General features: G+C 47.0%; 1 protein-coding gene across 3 annotated transcripts in view; it reads right to left on the bottom strand.

Moving 5' to 3' along the window:
- Positions 1-1,310: 1,310 nt before the first annotated feature.
- RXRA (retinoid X receptor alpha) overlaps positions 1,311-15,803 on the bottom strand; it is a 231,978-nt gene continuing 217,485 nt past the window's right edge. For all 3 annotated transcript variants that reach the window (XM_073314208.2, XM_073314209.2, XM_073314210.2), the window contains 2 exons: positions 13,785-13,890; positions 1,311-8,438 (listed from right to left, as the gene is read on the bottom strand). In XM_073314208.2, coding sequence (XP_073170309.1) covers positions 8,291-8,438; positions 13,785-13,890 — 254 coding nt within the window. In that variant the 3' untranslated portion in view covers positions 1,311-8,290. The remainder of the gene's footprint in view (positions 8,439-13,784; positions 13,891-15,803) is intronic.

Below are 15,803 nucleotides of genomic sequence, written 5' to 3'. Positions count from 1 at the left end.
TGCTAAATATGCTGAGTTTAAGGTAAAAACTTCCCCCACCTCCCTTTTCAAACAAAATGTAAGTGCTTTTTAAATTCACAGATCAGCACTAACTCAATTTAAGGCCCCCCCCCATTTTGATCTATTCTGTAGCAATTGGAGAACATTCTCCTCCACTGTAAACCCAAGAGCAAATCCAGTCTTCTTTGTAGCACCAAGTTCAGGTTAGAGCCCAGACCACTGCTAGCAGCTTCTGTTCACACACAAACTGCCTTAGGAATTCAGTGACACCTCCCTACACTGCAATGCTCCCACTTGAGGGCACAAATTGGACATCAGCAGGGAAGGTGGGTTTAAAACAACACAGTCTCCTGGTATCTTCATGCCAGTCCTCAGGGGACAGAGTGTCAATATAATGTTGTCACTGTGCGAGTGAGAAGTGTCACAAAAGGACCGGGGTGCACCTACTCTCCATGCTGAGCCGAACACTTAGTGGATCCCAAAGGGGCGTGGATTAACGTCTCCATTGTGCAATCATGGTCCTGCTATATTAGTTCAAGGTATTGATGTTTTACAGTGGAATAGGCTACCCAAAAGGCAGCCTTGCTCCTCTCTATACTGGCTGATCACAAGCACCAGAGCTGCACAAAACAATCCCCCGCAGCAAAAGAAAAGCCAAGGGGTAACCTCTGTTCCCAGACCCTCACCCACCCCTCCCATTGATAACAATTGTCCACGTAGGGCCTGATCCAAAGCCTTCTTGATGTCAATGAAAGGACTCCATGTGCACAGGACTCTACACCCTTAAGTCTGACTATGGCCCACAAGGTGCAAAACTGAATTGACATTGGCTTTGGATCTTCCATTGTGCATCCACAGCTCTCGTCATCAGCAGTAGGGGTTTTACACTAGGCACCATCCCTATGACCTGTTCACCCTAATCTCCAGTGATCAGCCTTAACAGCTTTCCAATGGCCTGCATTAATTACAACACCTGAGTATCTGCAGCATTCCCTCCGGATCCTCTATGCTAAGCAGGGAGAATTATGCCACCGCTGTATTTCTATTAAGTTATCTAAGGCAAAATCTGGAAGGTGTTAAACGGGTGATTTGCCTATGGCAGAGGGAAAGCTTTTTCCCCATAACAGCTAGTATCCAGTTTGCTTCTAGGAGTGCCTGGAGTTCTGAACTGTACGACAAGCATTCTCTGGTCCTACAGGTGTTTTGGCGAATTCAAAGGCTCATCTGGCTGAGCAGCAGGCAATGGGGAAAGGAAAATGTCTGTTTTCCTTCACCCACCCACCCAACCCAATTGAAAGGTTTCGGGCCACTTGCGATCATGTATCGCAGAGCATAACACCAATACAGGCTGCGTATTCTGGAGCGCGTGGCCTGGGAGGCGAGGAACAGCTTGTGTTTTACACTGGAGTGGACAGTTCTGTGGTTCTCAAACGGGAATACAGCTCTCACACAACGGTGGCTGGCTATTGGACTGAATTTCTGTCCTCTGTCCAACCGTAGACAGATCATGTGTAAACCAAATGGTAACAATAACCTAAGAGAGCCGTCGAATCTCAGCCTCTCTTCTTCTGACATCAAGCAGCTCAGGTTGCCCAGTTCAGGAAGGGAAAAGAAAAAGTCAAGTGGAGTAGAAATGTAAACAGGACTAAAGGTGGCCACAAGGTGGAGCTGTGCACACTGGTTCATTACAGATACAAGTGAGAAAACATGAAGTTTGCCAGTGATTCCATTGAAGTACCGGTGGAGGACACACTCCAAAGCCCAGGGAAGTCAATGAGAGAGTATTTACATTGACTTCAATGGGGTTGGGATCAGGTCTTTAAAGAGTAAATCAAAGAACACCCATTAAGAACAAAAGAGGGCTTGAACCAGATTATATTTTAAAACGCTCGTATATTTTCTTTTTTTTCCTCTTTTTTTTCCTCTTTTTTTTTTTTTTTTTACAATTCTAATACAATTGTTCATCAAAATACTGGCGTTTCCAGCAGCATTTTGTGTGTGTGTGAACAATAATATACGGTAGTGATTTCACAGTAAAACAGACCTGCAGGAACGCCGGATAAACATGACAAGAGACCAAAAAAATTTTTTTTTCAGAAGTGGTGGGGGAAAGAATAAAAAGTCCATTAAAAAAAATATTTCCAAAGAGATTTCATAGAAAGCCTTTAAAACACTGTCAATTTTTTCTCCCTCTCATTCAGGTTTCCGTCCCTTTGGTGGAACATCTATACAGAGAGAAAGAGTTTACAACAATCTCTATAGAAGCAGAAATAAAACAAAGAATATGTAAGGGATAAAATTACATTTGTACAAAAATAGATTTTTTAAACTTTATTGATGATTTAGATATTTTTTCCTTATCTTCTTTTTTATTTATTTCTGTTTTTTTATTTTTGTAATTCTTTCTACATTTTATTTTATTTTAGCTATGCACCCCATAGCTAAGGCATCTCTCGCTAAGTGTTGGGAATTGCTAAAGCTATTTTAGTCAAATCACCTGCTTCTAAAAAAAAAAAAAAATAGCATCTTAAAATAGATGCATTTCCTTTGTCTTGAGTTATAAAGATCCGGTCTTGGTGCAAGCCAATCCAGAAGGGGTTCTGATACAATGTACTTGCTTACATGAAGCAAAAATGTATGAGAAAAAAAAAAGAATCAAATTAAAGAAAACAAAAAGTCTGTAATTGCTACGGTTATAATATATGTATATGTGAGTGAGGATATTTATACAGTGTATATATCTACAGTACATACATGTATACACACACACATATGTATCAACTTAAAATAGATCATGCACTCTGGTCACTGATGGGGACATCATCAGCTATTTAGCCACAGCTGGTAACAGGGGCCAGCTACAAGGTCACATGTCTCCATCCTTGACCCCACTTCGACCACCACCATTTAGGATTGTCCTCAAAGAGTGCCAAAATGTTGACTGGGAGATCGGTGGTCAGGTGTGGTTCCTTTGGTCCTGCTCTGATGATGAAGAACCAGCCTTTGTTCATTTGCTGATTACAAACATTTAAGTTCCTCTTGCCCTTTGGAAAAGAGCAAATCACTTCAGGGCTGCTGAACAGTCCAGGTAGAAGGTTGTGTCAGCTTTGCTGTTGGATGTGTGCCACTTAACCCGCACTGGTTTCAACGGGCTGATGGGTGGTGGCAGTGTGGGAAGGGATGAGCAGGCAAAGAGTCAAAGGATGGGTGGCTGAATATATTCTTCAGTTACGCAAGTGGGCTGCAGTCTGTTCCAAAGAAATATACGACTCAGAGAGACTGGATCTTACAGTTCACTGGAGAACTCCAGGGACTGGGGGTGTAGCCAATTTGCTTTTCCAGTCCTGGACCTTTGAGACAAAACCAATCTGATGTATTACTTTTCCCCCGCCGCAGACTTCTCTGGGTTTAGGCTGGAACGTTCCCCTTCAACGGATGTGACGCAGATTTGAGTTGAAACCGCTGTCTAAAGGTTGAAAGTGCAGAGATCAGCTTGGCTGCCAGGAACCATGGGGCCAGTTACACTGTATGTTGCCTAAGTATACAGTACATGTATGTTTTCAAGGCCTTTCGCGCAAATAGTTCCGCAGTGAAGGTTTTACATTAAGTGGGTGTTTGGGAGTTAGGGTTTGGGGGAGAAGAAAGTGGGGGGAAGATGCAACGGCTTCTTAAGGAAACATCCTAAAATGCACATTGATTTAAGCTCAGTTTGTTCCAGGATCCAGTGGAAACACACACACAAGGCAGCGAAGAACATCCAGTGTGGCAGGTGGGTGGCTGAAGAGCTGATGTTTGTGCTATCTTTAGAAAATTAAAGATTGTCCCACCAAACAAATATAATAATAATAAAAAAAACCAACCAAGAATTAAAAAATAAATCACCTTAATCGAACCAGATTTTGCGAGAATACTAATGTCTGGTTAAGTAAAAGTCCTAGCTCTCTAGTGAATAATGTGCCTTTCCTTTTTTACCCATGTATCACCTCTTCAAACAAGCATGTATTATAGTTATAATAATTATAATGATGAGGAGGGGGAAAAAAACCAACGTGAAGGAAGATACAAATGAAGGAGTCAATTAAATCCAAGTAAAAGCAGGTCACTTTAAGGCTGCTGCTGCTGCAAAAGTCACAGAGCCCATGTGGGCTTCTGTGTCACTGCAGCTGGGGAACAAGCAGGGTCGGGAACATTTGGGTTGGCATTTGATTTTGGTAACTGTCGCTTGCAGGTCCTGAAATGGGTCGTTCATGTTTGTTCAGGGTAAAATACGTTCCTACAAATGCTGCCTCGACTCCCTGGGGGCCAGATCTTCAGCTGGTACAAATCACCATAGCCCCCACTGACGTCAATGCAGCTCTGCCAATCTGCACCAGTTGAAGATCTGTCTCTATCTCTGCTGAAACACCCCTCGAAATTAAAAAGAACCTCATGCTCCATGCTTAGGAGGCATTATTATTATTATTCTCATTTTAAAGAAAGGAAAACCAAGGCACAGAAACGTGCCCAAGGTTATGCAACAAGTCACTGGCAGGAGTCCTGACTGCCAAACCGCCTGCTGTAACTGCTGGATGATACTTCATCTTTACTCTACAGTATTCTGCAGGGATGCTCAAGTTTCTAATACTGGTACTGCAGTGTTTGACGCTATTGCTCTAGGATACTGTACTATTTATTTACTGAAGAGCTGGGGAAGCCGTTTAGACTCAGATGTAGTTCTACATTAATGTGGGTGAGATGTGCTGAATGCTCATTAGATCGCAGCTCTGCCCACCTTTCCCCAGGGGGGCTCAGAAGTCGTCATCCCCCCCGCACAAGTCCGTCTTTGGCCTAAACCAGCCCCTGTTCCCTAGCTCCTTCTGACGGCTGATGAAAAGCTGGCTAAGAGCTCACATTTGCAACCTAGAAAAACAAACAGCAACGCAGACTTCCAGTCCCAACACAGCTCCTTTCAAGCATCCAATTGAAAAAAAAGGGGGTTCTGCCCAATGGAGATAAACAAGAGTAAAGGTTTATTACAGTGCTAGGTTCAATGGGCTCTTTAATAAAGCACTCTGATATTCTCGGGCAAGCAGGCTCTAGGCAGACATAACAACACATAATCCAGGCTTCTTAGACTCCTAAAATGTTTAAACACCTGAGATTCAGTAGCAATGACAGGGATGGTGATCCAAAATGCTGGTTAAAAAATAACCATGATGCTTTTGGGCTCAGATCCCATGTGCCAGCCTGGTGGGAAGTTTACAGGTACCCGCAATCCCCTGCTGACCGCTCTCTCACGCTTCCGATGGAAATGCATAGACCATGATGGTCCACGTTGGCATCCTCTAGATAACTATGTTCTCTTGCCTTGTTTCCTTGGCAAATTCTTCCAGGACGAAGCTGTTTAATAATATTTTCAGCAGCGCCCAGGCTGCCAAAGAAACGCAGCCAAAACACGTTCCCTGCCTCTGTGGAGTTGACACTTCAGGCTGGCCTGGGGGTCAGTTATGACCTGAAATCCTTGTTTAACTACAAGATGGCCTTATTAGCTGATGGAATTTGAACTGCCAGCATGTTTGGAAAGTGGGCAGCAGCTGCAAGATTGAGTATCAACCATGCCTCTGAATGAACACAGGTAATAGCCCAGGGTTGGATTTGCTTGATCACACTTGACTGAGACACAAAGCAGCTATTTAAAGAGCCAGTTGTAACGAATGGGGCAGGAGAAGAAAGTTTTGGACGCTAATAATTAGTCATTTTAAAGCACAAACCAAATAAAAGTAGCAGGGAAGTCCCTGGTAGGGAGCCAACTGCAGGCATCTCGTTCTTGGCTTGGCCCAAATGCTCCTTTCGTGTGTTAAGAATAGCTACTTTCCTCTGAAAAAAAATCAGCAAGATACTTCATTGTTTCTTCTGCTTTTCCTTTTAATTTGTTTTCTAGCTTGGCCTCAGGCGACACCTGGCTGATTCGCTGCCCCCTAAGAAGCCTGAGGACGTTCCCCAGAGTTTGTGCAGTGCTGTGTTTTGGCAAATGCACAGGGATTAAGTGAGAAACCAGCAGTCTGTTAAAAAAAAACAAAACAAAAAAACTGATCCACCTTCCCCACACATTTTTTAAAGCGTCTCCTGCTGCCTGGGACAATCAGCCAACAGGCTGAAGAGCTGGAAAAATCTGTAAAAGTGAGATCCAGCAGACTGTGAAATAACCTCCCTACTCAGGGAAGTGGTGGAGTCCTGGTTGTTCAGGTCATTTCAAACTGGACTGGACAGAATTCTGGGGAATAGACTGTAGGGAACGATCCTGCTTTCTAATGAATGGGCTAGATAAGATCTTATTAGTATCTCTGATCAGCAAGTAATTGCTCCTCAGTGGTTGTGTTTCTAGGATCAAAGCATTTAGGGAAGTACCTAAAAACCCACCAGCCACCTTGCTGCCCAAGAGATCAGAGATTTTTGACAGGTTTCAGAGATTTTTGAGTGATCAAGCTAAAGTTACTGCATTTTTGTTTCCTGGCTAAAGCAGAATTTTTATAATACAGCTTCCCTCAGAATTACCACAGAAACATGGAATATCAGCCAAAGGTACTGCAAAGGTAAGTAGTCCCTTCAGTGCTCCCTGCTGTTCTCGAATATCTCCCCAGGCATGGCAACGGTTTCCTGCCCGGGCCCTTCCAAAATGGAGGTGTTCCTGAATGCTCATCACATGTTGTTCTAAGAAAATGGTGCGAGAGTCCAATGGAGAAAGCAAAAGGGTTTTTTGCGGGGGGAGCATGAGGGAATTTCTTTGAAATCTCTATCCTGAGATGGTAAATTTAATATTTAACCAGAAAATGGAAAATCACCTTTTTGGCCACTAGGACAGAGCTGCAGCCCCATTTCCTGATCCCTGTGGGGAGCACCAAATCACCCACAAAAATCAATAACTAGAGCAGACGGGGAAGCGTTTTGGGGAAGGCACAGCCCTCACTTCACCAATCAATCTCACCAATTAAGTGCTGCCCTAAGGCCCAATTTATCATTGCCTGGCACCCTGTGCAGTCATCTACACCCATGCTGCCAAATCGTCAGATGAGGGTGGTAACATTTTGCACTGGTGTCAATGATTTGCAAAACGGTGATGAATTGGGCCCTATCGACGTGCACGTGAGCTGAAGAATCGGTTATTCGCACCACTCTGCCATCAGTCCTACTGCCAGGCAAACTGGCTCTCCCAGAAGCCCTGACAATCTAACATCAACCAGTTTGCTTGGCCTGATTGAGCAAGTGTGCGTGGACACCAGAATGTGAAATGCACATAGCGTTATGGGTCATGACGAATGCCTGCGTGTTAAGGGAGAGGTAGGGATCCCAGTAAGACTCTTAGGAGGGAGTGGGAATTGGAATCACTGCAGCCTTAAAGCAACCGCTACAGACTTGTGCAATCCGGATGGTTCGTGTTTTGATTGGCTAGCTCCACAACTGAGAGAACAGTCATCTTTGGAAAAATCATGACACGCTGTTGCTTTTCCAGAAGGAAAGCAGGGCACTGAAGTCACCGCCGTCCACACTGCCCTCCACACACAGAGGGGGGCTCAGTCTCTCGGTGTGACTGGTCATCTCTCCGTTCAGGTCATTAGTTTGGGGAGGGTGAAGGGGATAAGCGATCAATCGCACAATCCCCTGCTTTTCATTTAAAAGAGAAGGCTCTGCAAAAAATGCTCATTTGTGACATGGCAGGGGCCATTCCAGAGCGGCTTTCCTCGAGAGAAGTAAATACTAATTGTTAGAAACCAAAAATATATATTCTTTCCTCTTTCAAAAACTCCATCCTCTGAAAATATCCAGCTGTGGGTAAGCAGGATTAAACCACTCCCCCAGTCCATCCAAACCCCAGCAGCTCAGAGTTCCTATGGGTGGGATCAACCCCGCTGCCTGCTTCCAACCAATCATCTCAGCCACATGCAGAAATCCAAACCCAACTACGGCAGGGGCAGACAGGGAGCTGAGAAGCCTGGCCTTCAGTTTGGCTTCAAACTCAGGTGTGCCAGGAGGCGGAGCAGGGGGGTTGTTTGCTTCTGAAACGCTACATCCCACCTCTCTACATCTAAAATAGTAAAACAATCGTCAGCCCCTTCGATGCAGCGGTGACAAAATGAGCAGAAGTCAGTGTGACGAGGAGGCAAGGGCCAGCGGGGTGTCACCCTGGGTCAGACAGAGAAGAGCGGATGGGGTCTCTGGCACTGGGGAGAGGGATGAGGAAGAGGAAGAGTGGAGGTGGGAGGAGGCTGCTGAGGCCCCTGCTGGGTGAAGGGACTGACCCAGCTGAGATTCTCTATGTCATTTGGTGGGGTGCTTCCAGCATCTCCATCAAGAAGGTGTCGATGGGCGTGTCTCCTATTAGCTTGAAGAAGAACAGGTGCTCCAGGCATTTCAGGCCAATGGATCGGAGGGCGGGGAGGCGAAGCAAGAGTTTTGCAAACCTGCAGGGGGGAGCAAGAGTGAAGAAGAGAACATGGTTAGACCCCTCACACTCAGCTGGTGTTGTCTATCGGATTCAGAGGCGCAGTGCAGCATGGAAGGGAGAGCTCGCATGGCTCCTGTGAACATTCCTGGTAGAGATGGGTCTAGTCCAAGCACAGGTCACCCTTTAGGTTGGACCTCTCTCTAGTTACTGGAAGTCACATGGCTAAATCCCCCATGGACTCCGGACACCGAGAAGTTACCAACTGACTCTCTCCCCTGCGGGACATCCAATCAAGGTAAACAATGACAACAGTCTGCGGTTACCAGAAGTGAAATAGGGTAGAGGGAATCTCTCCCTCTGGGGTGTTGGGTTTGCATTTGGCAGCACTCTGTGTACAGCCATTTAAGTCATTTTCCTGTTGTCGTTTGTGTGAGTCTTACACAATAGTAGGGGAGAGAAGAAACATATTGCGGCAGGGCAGCAGTCAGTGGAGACAACACATCAGCATCTGGCCCTCTTTTCTTTCCCCTTTAGATATAGGAAAATGTGACTGTAAAAGCACAGAAACCAGCCAGGGGGGCTGGGGTGACTTTTTACTCATTTCATGAAACTGACTAGAATTCAGCCTGACTGCATCCCCTTAATGAAGTAATACGGCAACTCACCATAGCCAGCAGTGCCACAAGTCACTCTTCACACATATCCCCAGATAGGTACCCTGCTTCAACTGCTCTCTGCCTTCGGGACCCGCTGGCAAAGCGGAACTGTGGGCTGAGGGGCACTATACCCGGGGTGAATCAAATGGAAGATGGTAGCATCTTCTCAAGCAAGGGGTTGAAGTTGGAGCTCAGACTTGCCCCCCCAGGCAAAGACTCCACTGTGCCAGGGCAGGTGTTAAAACACAGCCCCTCCTCCTCTCGCTGGGGTGGGTAAGCAGCTCCCACTTCTCTTTGGCTGGTGTTTTGGAAACTGCCCATCTACTTTATCCACCGGCTAAAAGGAGCTCTCTCCCTCAGCTTAGTCCCGCAGAGGTGCTTTTCCTGTTGTGCCCACGATGCTTTAAAAAAATTGCTGACAAGCAACGAGTGCTGCATTCACATACGAGGGCTTTGATGCTTCATGGGAAAGACTTTCAAACCACAGGACAAACAGCGTTTGGCACTGAGGGACACTCAAAACCAGAGCAGGATCACGGGTTTAAGGAGCTGGCTCTGCGGCCTCAAAAGCTCCCCAGCAGTGGGGGACAGACAGGCCCTGGTGATTTTCAGCAAAACTCTGGATGTGAGAGGACCTCCCCCACCCCCCACCGTCGCCCACAAGGCTGGCCAGCAGCTCTGGAGAAGGCTGTGCTCTGCCTGCCCTGAATCGAGAGTCCAGTGGAGAGGAGCCAGCTGGTGGGGAATACACTCCAGGCACCAGTGATCCAGAGTGAAGAGAGGAGGCCAGGAGCTCCCTTTAGCTGCAATATGGCTTCTCAATGTGATGTGGATTTTGACCCCAGGGCAAACAATGGGACTCACCTGCAATTCCTGTTCCTTTGGGTTAATAGGCTCAGGCCCAATGAGCTAGGAATTGCATAGGGCGCAGATACAGAACTGTCTCTCCAGAGACCCTTCTCCACCCCCACCGCCACAGCGGCTCCATGAGATCTCTGCTCAGCTCATTTGGCTCCCCCTCCCCCCACCCCGCTACACCCCATTGCGCTTTGGATGAATGTTTTTAAAAAATTCCTATCAATAATAGAGAATGTCTTTATTTATTTATTTGTATTGTCCCCATGCAAGCAGGGCTTCAAAATAAGCAACGCAGTTTCAAGGCTGGAGCTGGGCCAGGGAAAGGAGTGTGTGTGTGTTGGGGGGGAGGACAAGGACTGTGTGCTCGTGTGTGTGTGTGTGTGTGTGTGTGTATTTGCTGAGCTGGAAAGAGCAGTGGGACAAGGGCCAGAAAAAACAAATCAGACCTGCCATCCCATCCAGGAAATTTCACTCTAAACCAAACCAGATGATGGTTGCAGCCTTCGGATACATTTAACCATGAGATAACCAGCCCACCGCGCAATGCACCAGACCTGGGGCTGGGCCAGGAGAGAAGGGAGCTGATTGTGTGAGGCTGCTTCGTGTCACATACACACCAAGCCCTCCCTGCTAGAGCAGCACAAGGAGGCTGGGGCTCAGTTATGTTTGGCCTTGGAACGTTTCCCTTAGCCTGGCTGTTGTGAAGGAGTTGCTTATTTGGTGCACGAGCATTTACACTATTCTTGTGAGCCCAGTTCCTAGAGTACAATATTTATTCATAGTCTTGCAGGAAGGGCATCTGAAACTCACCAGTGGACTGTCTAGTCGCTGGTAGTGCCTACTGTGAGATGATCCAGTAAATCGCCCACAAAGAATTCAACTGTCCATTGTTCTACCAGGGGAGGAATTTCTTCCTGACCCCAGATGGGAATCACATTGTGTCATTTTTTTAAAAAAAAGTTAATTTTTTTATTTTTAGGGTTGGAAGAGACCTCAGGTGGTCATCTAGTCCAACCCCCCACTCAAAGCAGGACCAACACCAACTAAATCATCCCAGCCAGGGCTTTATCAAGCTGGGCCTTAAAAACCTCAAAGGATGGAGATTCCACCACCTCCCTAGGTAGCCCATTCCAGTGTTTCACCACCCTTCTACTGAAATAGTGTTTCCAAATATCCAACCTGGACCTCCCACACAGCAACTTGAGACCATTGCTCCTTGTTCTGTCATCTGCCACCATTGAGAACAGCCAAGCTCCATCCTCTTTGGAACCCCCCTTCAGGTAGTTGAAGGCTGCTATCAAATCCTCCGTCACTCTTCTCTTCTGCAGACTAAATAAGCCCAGTTCCCTCAGCCTCTCCACATAAGTCATGTGCCCCAGCCCCCTCATCATTTCTGTTGCCCTCCGCTGGACTCTCTCCAATTTGTCCACAACCTTTCTGTAGTGGGGGGCCCAAAACTGGACGCAATACTCCAGGTGTGGCCTCACCAGTGCAGAATAGAGGGGAATAATCACTTCCCTCGATCTCCTGGCAATGCTCCTACTAACGCAGCCCAATATGCCGTTAGCCTTCTTGGCAACAAGGGCACGCTGCTGACTCATATCCAGCTTCTCGTCCACTGTAATCCCCAGGTCCTTTTCTGCAGAACTGCCACTTGGCCAGTCAGTCCCCAGCCTATAGCAGTGCATGGGATTCTTCCGCCCTATTTAGGAATAGAACCCAGGACTCCCGTCCACTGGACTATGGTATCGGTCATCTGATACATTGAATATTTCCTTCCATTTCACGGTGATCACTAGGCGTAGTCCTCAGAGCAGAGAGATCTCCAGTGGAGTCCTCACACCTTAGTCCAGCTGTGTCAAAGCCATTTAGATCTTCATGGGTTTTGGAACAGAGCTAAGTGAAATGGGGTGACCTTGCTTTACAGGGTTTTCTGAGAATATTTGCTTTGGTTTCGATCCAGGTAGGTTCACACCTCCCAAATCTCAGGTTCCAATGAATCCAGAAACTCAGAGCAAAACTTGGTCGCAACTCTGAATCCCACCCCGCTCCCATGAAGTCTGCCCAGATCTGAAGTGCAAACAAAGGAGTAGTGATGAGCACAGGCTGGAAAGTTCAATGTGGATTTTGCACACCTCTCCAAAGACAAGGATGTTTGCATCTGGGGGTTTGGGTCAGTCCATTGCTGAGGAAGAGGGCCTGATTTTCTAAGGCAGCTCCCATTGTGGCAATTATGGCTGACCACTTATTTCAAACCCAAATGGGAGTTGAGATCTTTTGAAAATTACTACAAAAGTTCAGTCAAAATTGGGTCCAGATTTACTCGAAAGGTGAAATTTACATGAACCTGAGTTGGCTTCAGAGCTGGCAAGAGGATCCAAAACTTAGGTGAGTTGCATGGGATTTTCTGGGCTTCAACCAACCTTTCCTGTCCTTTTCTTCAAGGTTGCCAACCCACCTCCCACCATCCTCCAAACCAAACAGGGCAGGCAATAATATTCACACTATTTTTTAGCCCATTCTAACAATCTTATAAAACACTGCTTGATTACACTCCCAGCAGCCATGGGTCTGAGCCTTGTTTGATCGCACACTGAAAGGGTGCCTCTTGTTTACCCAGCTGCAAAATGGGTAGGTGATCCATTAGGTTAGGGTAGTCAAAGGTGGTCAGACATAATGCTTGCCACTTTGCTCACTTGCGTACTACTGGCTATGGAAACTGATGTGTCTTAAACCGCATCAGCCTGATGAGCCATCCCTGGCTCAGGGCCAACTTTGACTTTTGATATTGAAGTCTAGAACATTGCAACCTCAAAGCAATTTTGGGTTGGCACAATGGCTCTCAATCATTGCATTAATCAGTTACTGTTGTAAGAGGATCCATTTTTTTCTACTGTCCAGCAAAGGAAGCCCAGAAAGCCAGATGAGATGTGAATCCAAATTTCTACACTATTTTGCCATTTTTACTGATATACACATTCCTTAACTGACTTGTACCAACAGGCAATTCACAATGCATTCCTTCATTTTGTTCCTGACCATATCTTAGCTGGAAGTTGCCAACACCAAGCTGTGACTGGGAAAATGCGCCCACTCAATTCTGGAATGATCCAGGAAAGCATTGTGAATTTCACCTCCTGTACCCAGCTGGATTGGGGTTGGGGGAGAGAGAAAGGCGGAGCTTCAACTGAGGCTTTCGCTTCCCAGCAGTGATGCTCATGTGCCACTGAAAATTAACTCCGTGTGTGTCTTGTTTTTTGGTGGTTTATTCTTGGTGGTTTCCCCTGGGGTGCACTCATCCCATTGCTATGTGTTTCTAGTGGCTACAGTAGGGGATCAGAAGGAACACAATGGTTCTTTTCCCGGCACCGACTCACTGCGTGACCTTGTGCAAGTTGCATCACTTCTCTCTGCCTCCATTGGCCATTCAGTAAAACGGGGGTGGTGACACTTCTGCACTTCATAGTGGGGGGCTTGTGAGGCTCCATTGATCAAGCAGGGCAAAATTAACGGTTTAGCTTGAACCGTGTTGCCTCCACTTATACCAGCCGGGAAATGTAGCTCTCAGTCTCCACTTACTCATCTATAAAAGGTTCACATTACCTACCTCTATGATTCTTGCAAATCTTAAGTCTTGTAAAGAGTCTGTGTTCCCCAGACAAAAGGCACTGCTTCCAGTAAGTGCATAGTGTTGTTATTACTTGGAATGGGGAGGGGACGACACTTCTTGTAACCCTTCCCCAGGAGCAGCTTTTGGATGGCACTGCAGACAGGTCTTGTCTAGTACCAAAGAACAGGAGCTTGGTGCCAGCCCTGCCCATGGCAGGCATCCATGCTCAGACACTCACCTTCCAGGCTGGTCGGGGTATTTGTGTTTGCAGTATGCCTCTAGTGACGCGTACACCTTCTCACGCAAAGCCTCCACCTCAGCGGGGTTGGAGAGTCCTTTCGAGTCTGAAACACAGCAAGGACCCTTAGCTGAGACGAAGGCACATTTTGGAGCTCGTTGGACATTTCCAGGATGGAGACAATAGATGAGTGAGGAGTATCAACTGGTGGGCCGCGTACATCCAGAGCCGTCCCCTAATGGCCAGCTAAGGGGAATGGATGTCTCCGGTCACTGGTTTGATTCTGGCCTAATTTGGTGGTGACTGAACAGCATTTTAGGGGCACCTAATTGGAGAGGATTGTTTGGTGCCCGCTGTGAAATGAGTCGGGGCTGATGGGGGAGGGTGTTTATCTCAGTTTAGCTCCCAGCAGTCAGGTTGTTGGCTGGCTCAGCACAAAGGCCGAGAGCAGAATGGAAATGGAGACCAAATTGCTCTGCAACCCTAGAATGGAGGGCCCCCCCGTCCAGGCCAGGGTTGTGGTACAGCACTGACGAGCAGTGTGCTGCAGGGGACGGGGAGGGAGACCTGTTTTGATAGTGCTTTCATTCCCCAGCTTCTTTCACAAGCAACAGAACTCAAGTCAGGCAATGGTTGAGCGTCTCTCCCCATTTGGGAAATCAGCATCCCCTTCCGGCCCAGGAAACCAGCTAGCTGGATGAAGGGAGAGAGCCAGAGAACTAGACAGGGGATGGAAACAGGAACTGATGGCCTTCATGGGCCAACTGTGCCTGCTTTTACGCTGTGAGCGAGGAGTGGGGAGGGGAGTTAGGAGGCCATCTATTGTTTCTACCGCAGCCCAATTAATCCCCTGTAAGAAAGAGCTACAAAGAACAGCTCTGGAGCTAGTGTGCTAGTTACATCCTCAGGACGGATACAGCACTTGTGTCAACCCTGCCAGCTCTCTACAAGCCAGAGGGGGAGTTTGTTCTCCGCGTTGATTTAATCCATGGTCTCTTTGCTGAGACTGCCATTAAAGGGGCCGGCTGTACAGCTCCTGGTGGATTTTGCACACTGGGAATTGGATTTTGATTGCCCTAACTCAAAAGCAATAAGGGTCAGCCACTCCAGAGCTGGCCTGGATGGGAAGCAACAGATTCTCCGCTCCATTCCTCAATCCCCGGAGCCACGGGGCTCAACCCTCATGTGACAGGAACCCTGTAGTTAGGGGACAAGAGAGGAGCAGGGCCATTTTAAGCCTTGGCCTCCTGGCAGAGGCTGCCAACAAGGGGGACAGTTAGCACCAGCTATGCTGCTAGTGGTTTTTGCACCATGGACACAAGGGAACTGGTCTGAGACCACCAATCTCATTTCATACAGGCCACTGAACTGTCATCGGAGGGTGGCAACTTGTGGTGGCTACCGATCTGGATTGCAAGAGTAAATTAAAATATCTTGAAAGGGTTTAAAAAAAAACAAACAAACATGGCAGAGTTACACTCAAATATTTCCTACTCGGACAAATCCAGTTATGCTGACTAATCTCAGATTTGGCTTTATACCCTTCGATTTATCTATTGTGCTGTGCTGCCGTATTCATCCCTAAAACCTGCGATCGGAATCCCAGCCCCTTTGTGCATCAGTTCAGTGGGTTCTGGGAGAGCTCAAGCGATTGTGCGTCTGACGATGGCTGCTGGACAGATAATCAGCTGTAGGATTTGCTTTGCCTGACTAAGGTTCTATCCTGCCCACTCTGAGCATCTCAAATCCAGCACTTTGGTTCACTCCAGCGATTACGAGCCCTCATCAAAAAGATTTAAGCTCCCCTCAAGCCACTGACTTGTGGTTTTTCCCAAATGCAAACCACAGCAGCAGGGCCAAAAGAAAGCCCTTTTTTTGGCAGCTCCCTATGGGACTTGGTAAGTATCTACATTCCCTAGCTGATCCCTTTGACAATCCCACACCTTCTGCACAGCAAGGCCTAAGTCACTTAGAAGCCTAAATCTCCTTTCAAATGCGACTTAGGTATTTAGGAGCCTA

Source organism: Lepidochelys kempii, chromosome 16 (genome assembly GCF_965140285.1).
Source record: "Lepidochelys kempii isolate rLepKem1 chromosome 16, rLepKem1.hap1, whole genome shotgun sequence".
In the NCBI taxonomy this organism is placed as follows: domain Eukaryota; kingdom Metazoa; phylum Chordata; order Testudines; family Cheloniidae; genus Lepidochelys; species Lepidochelys kempii.
Note: the sequence above shows the minus strand (reverse complement) of the source record. Positions and strands in the feature narration are given on the sequence as shown.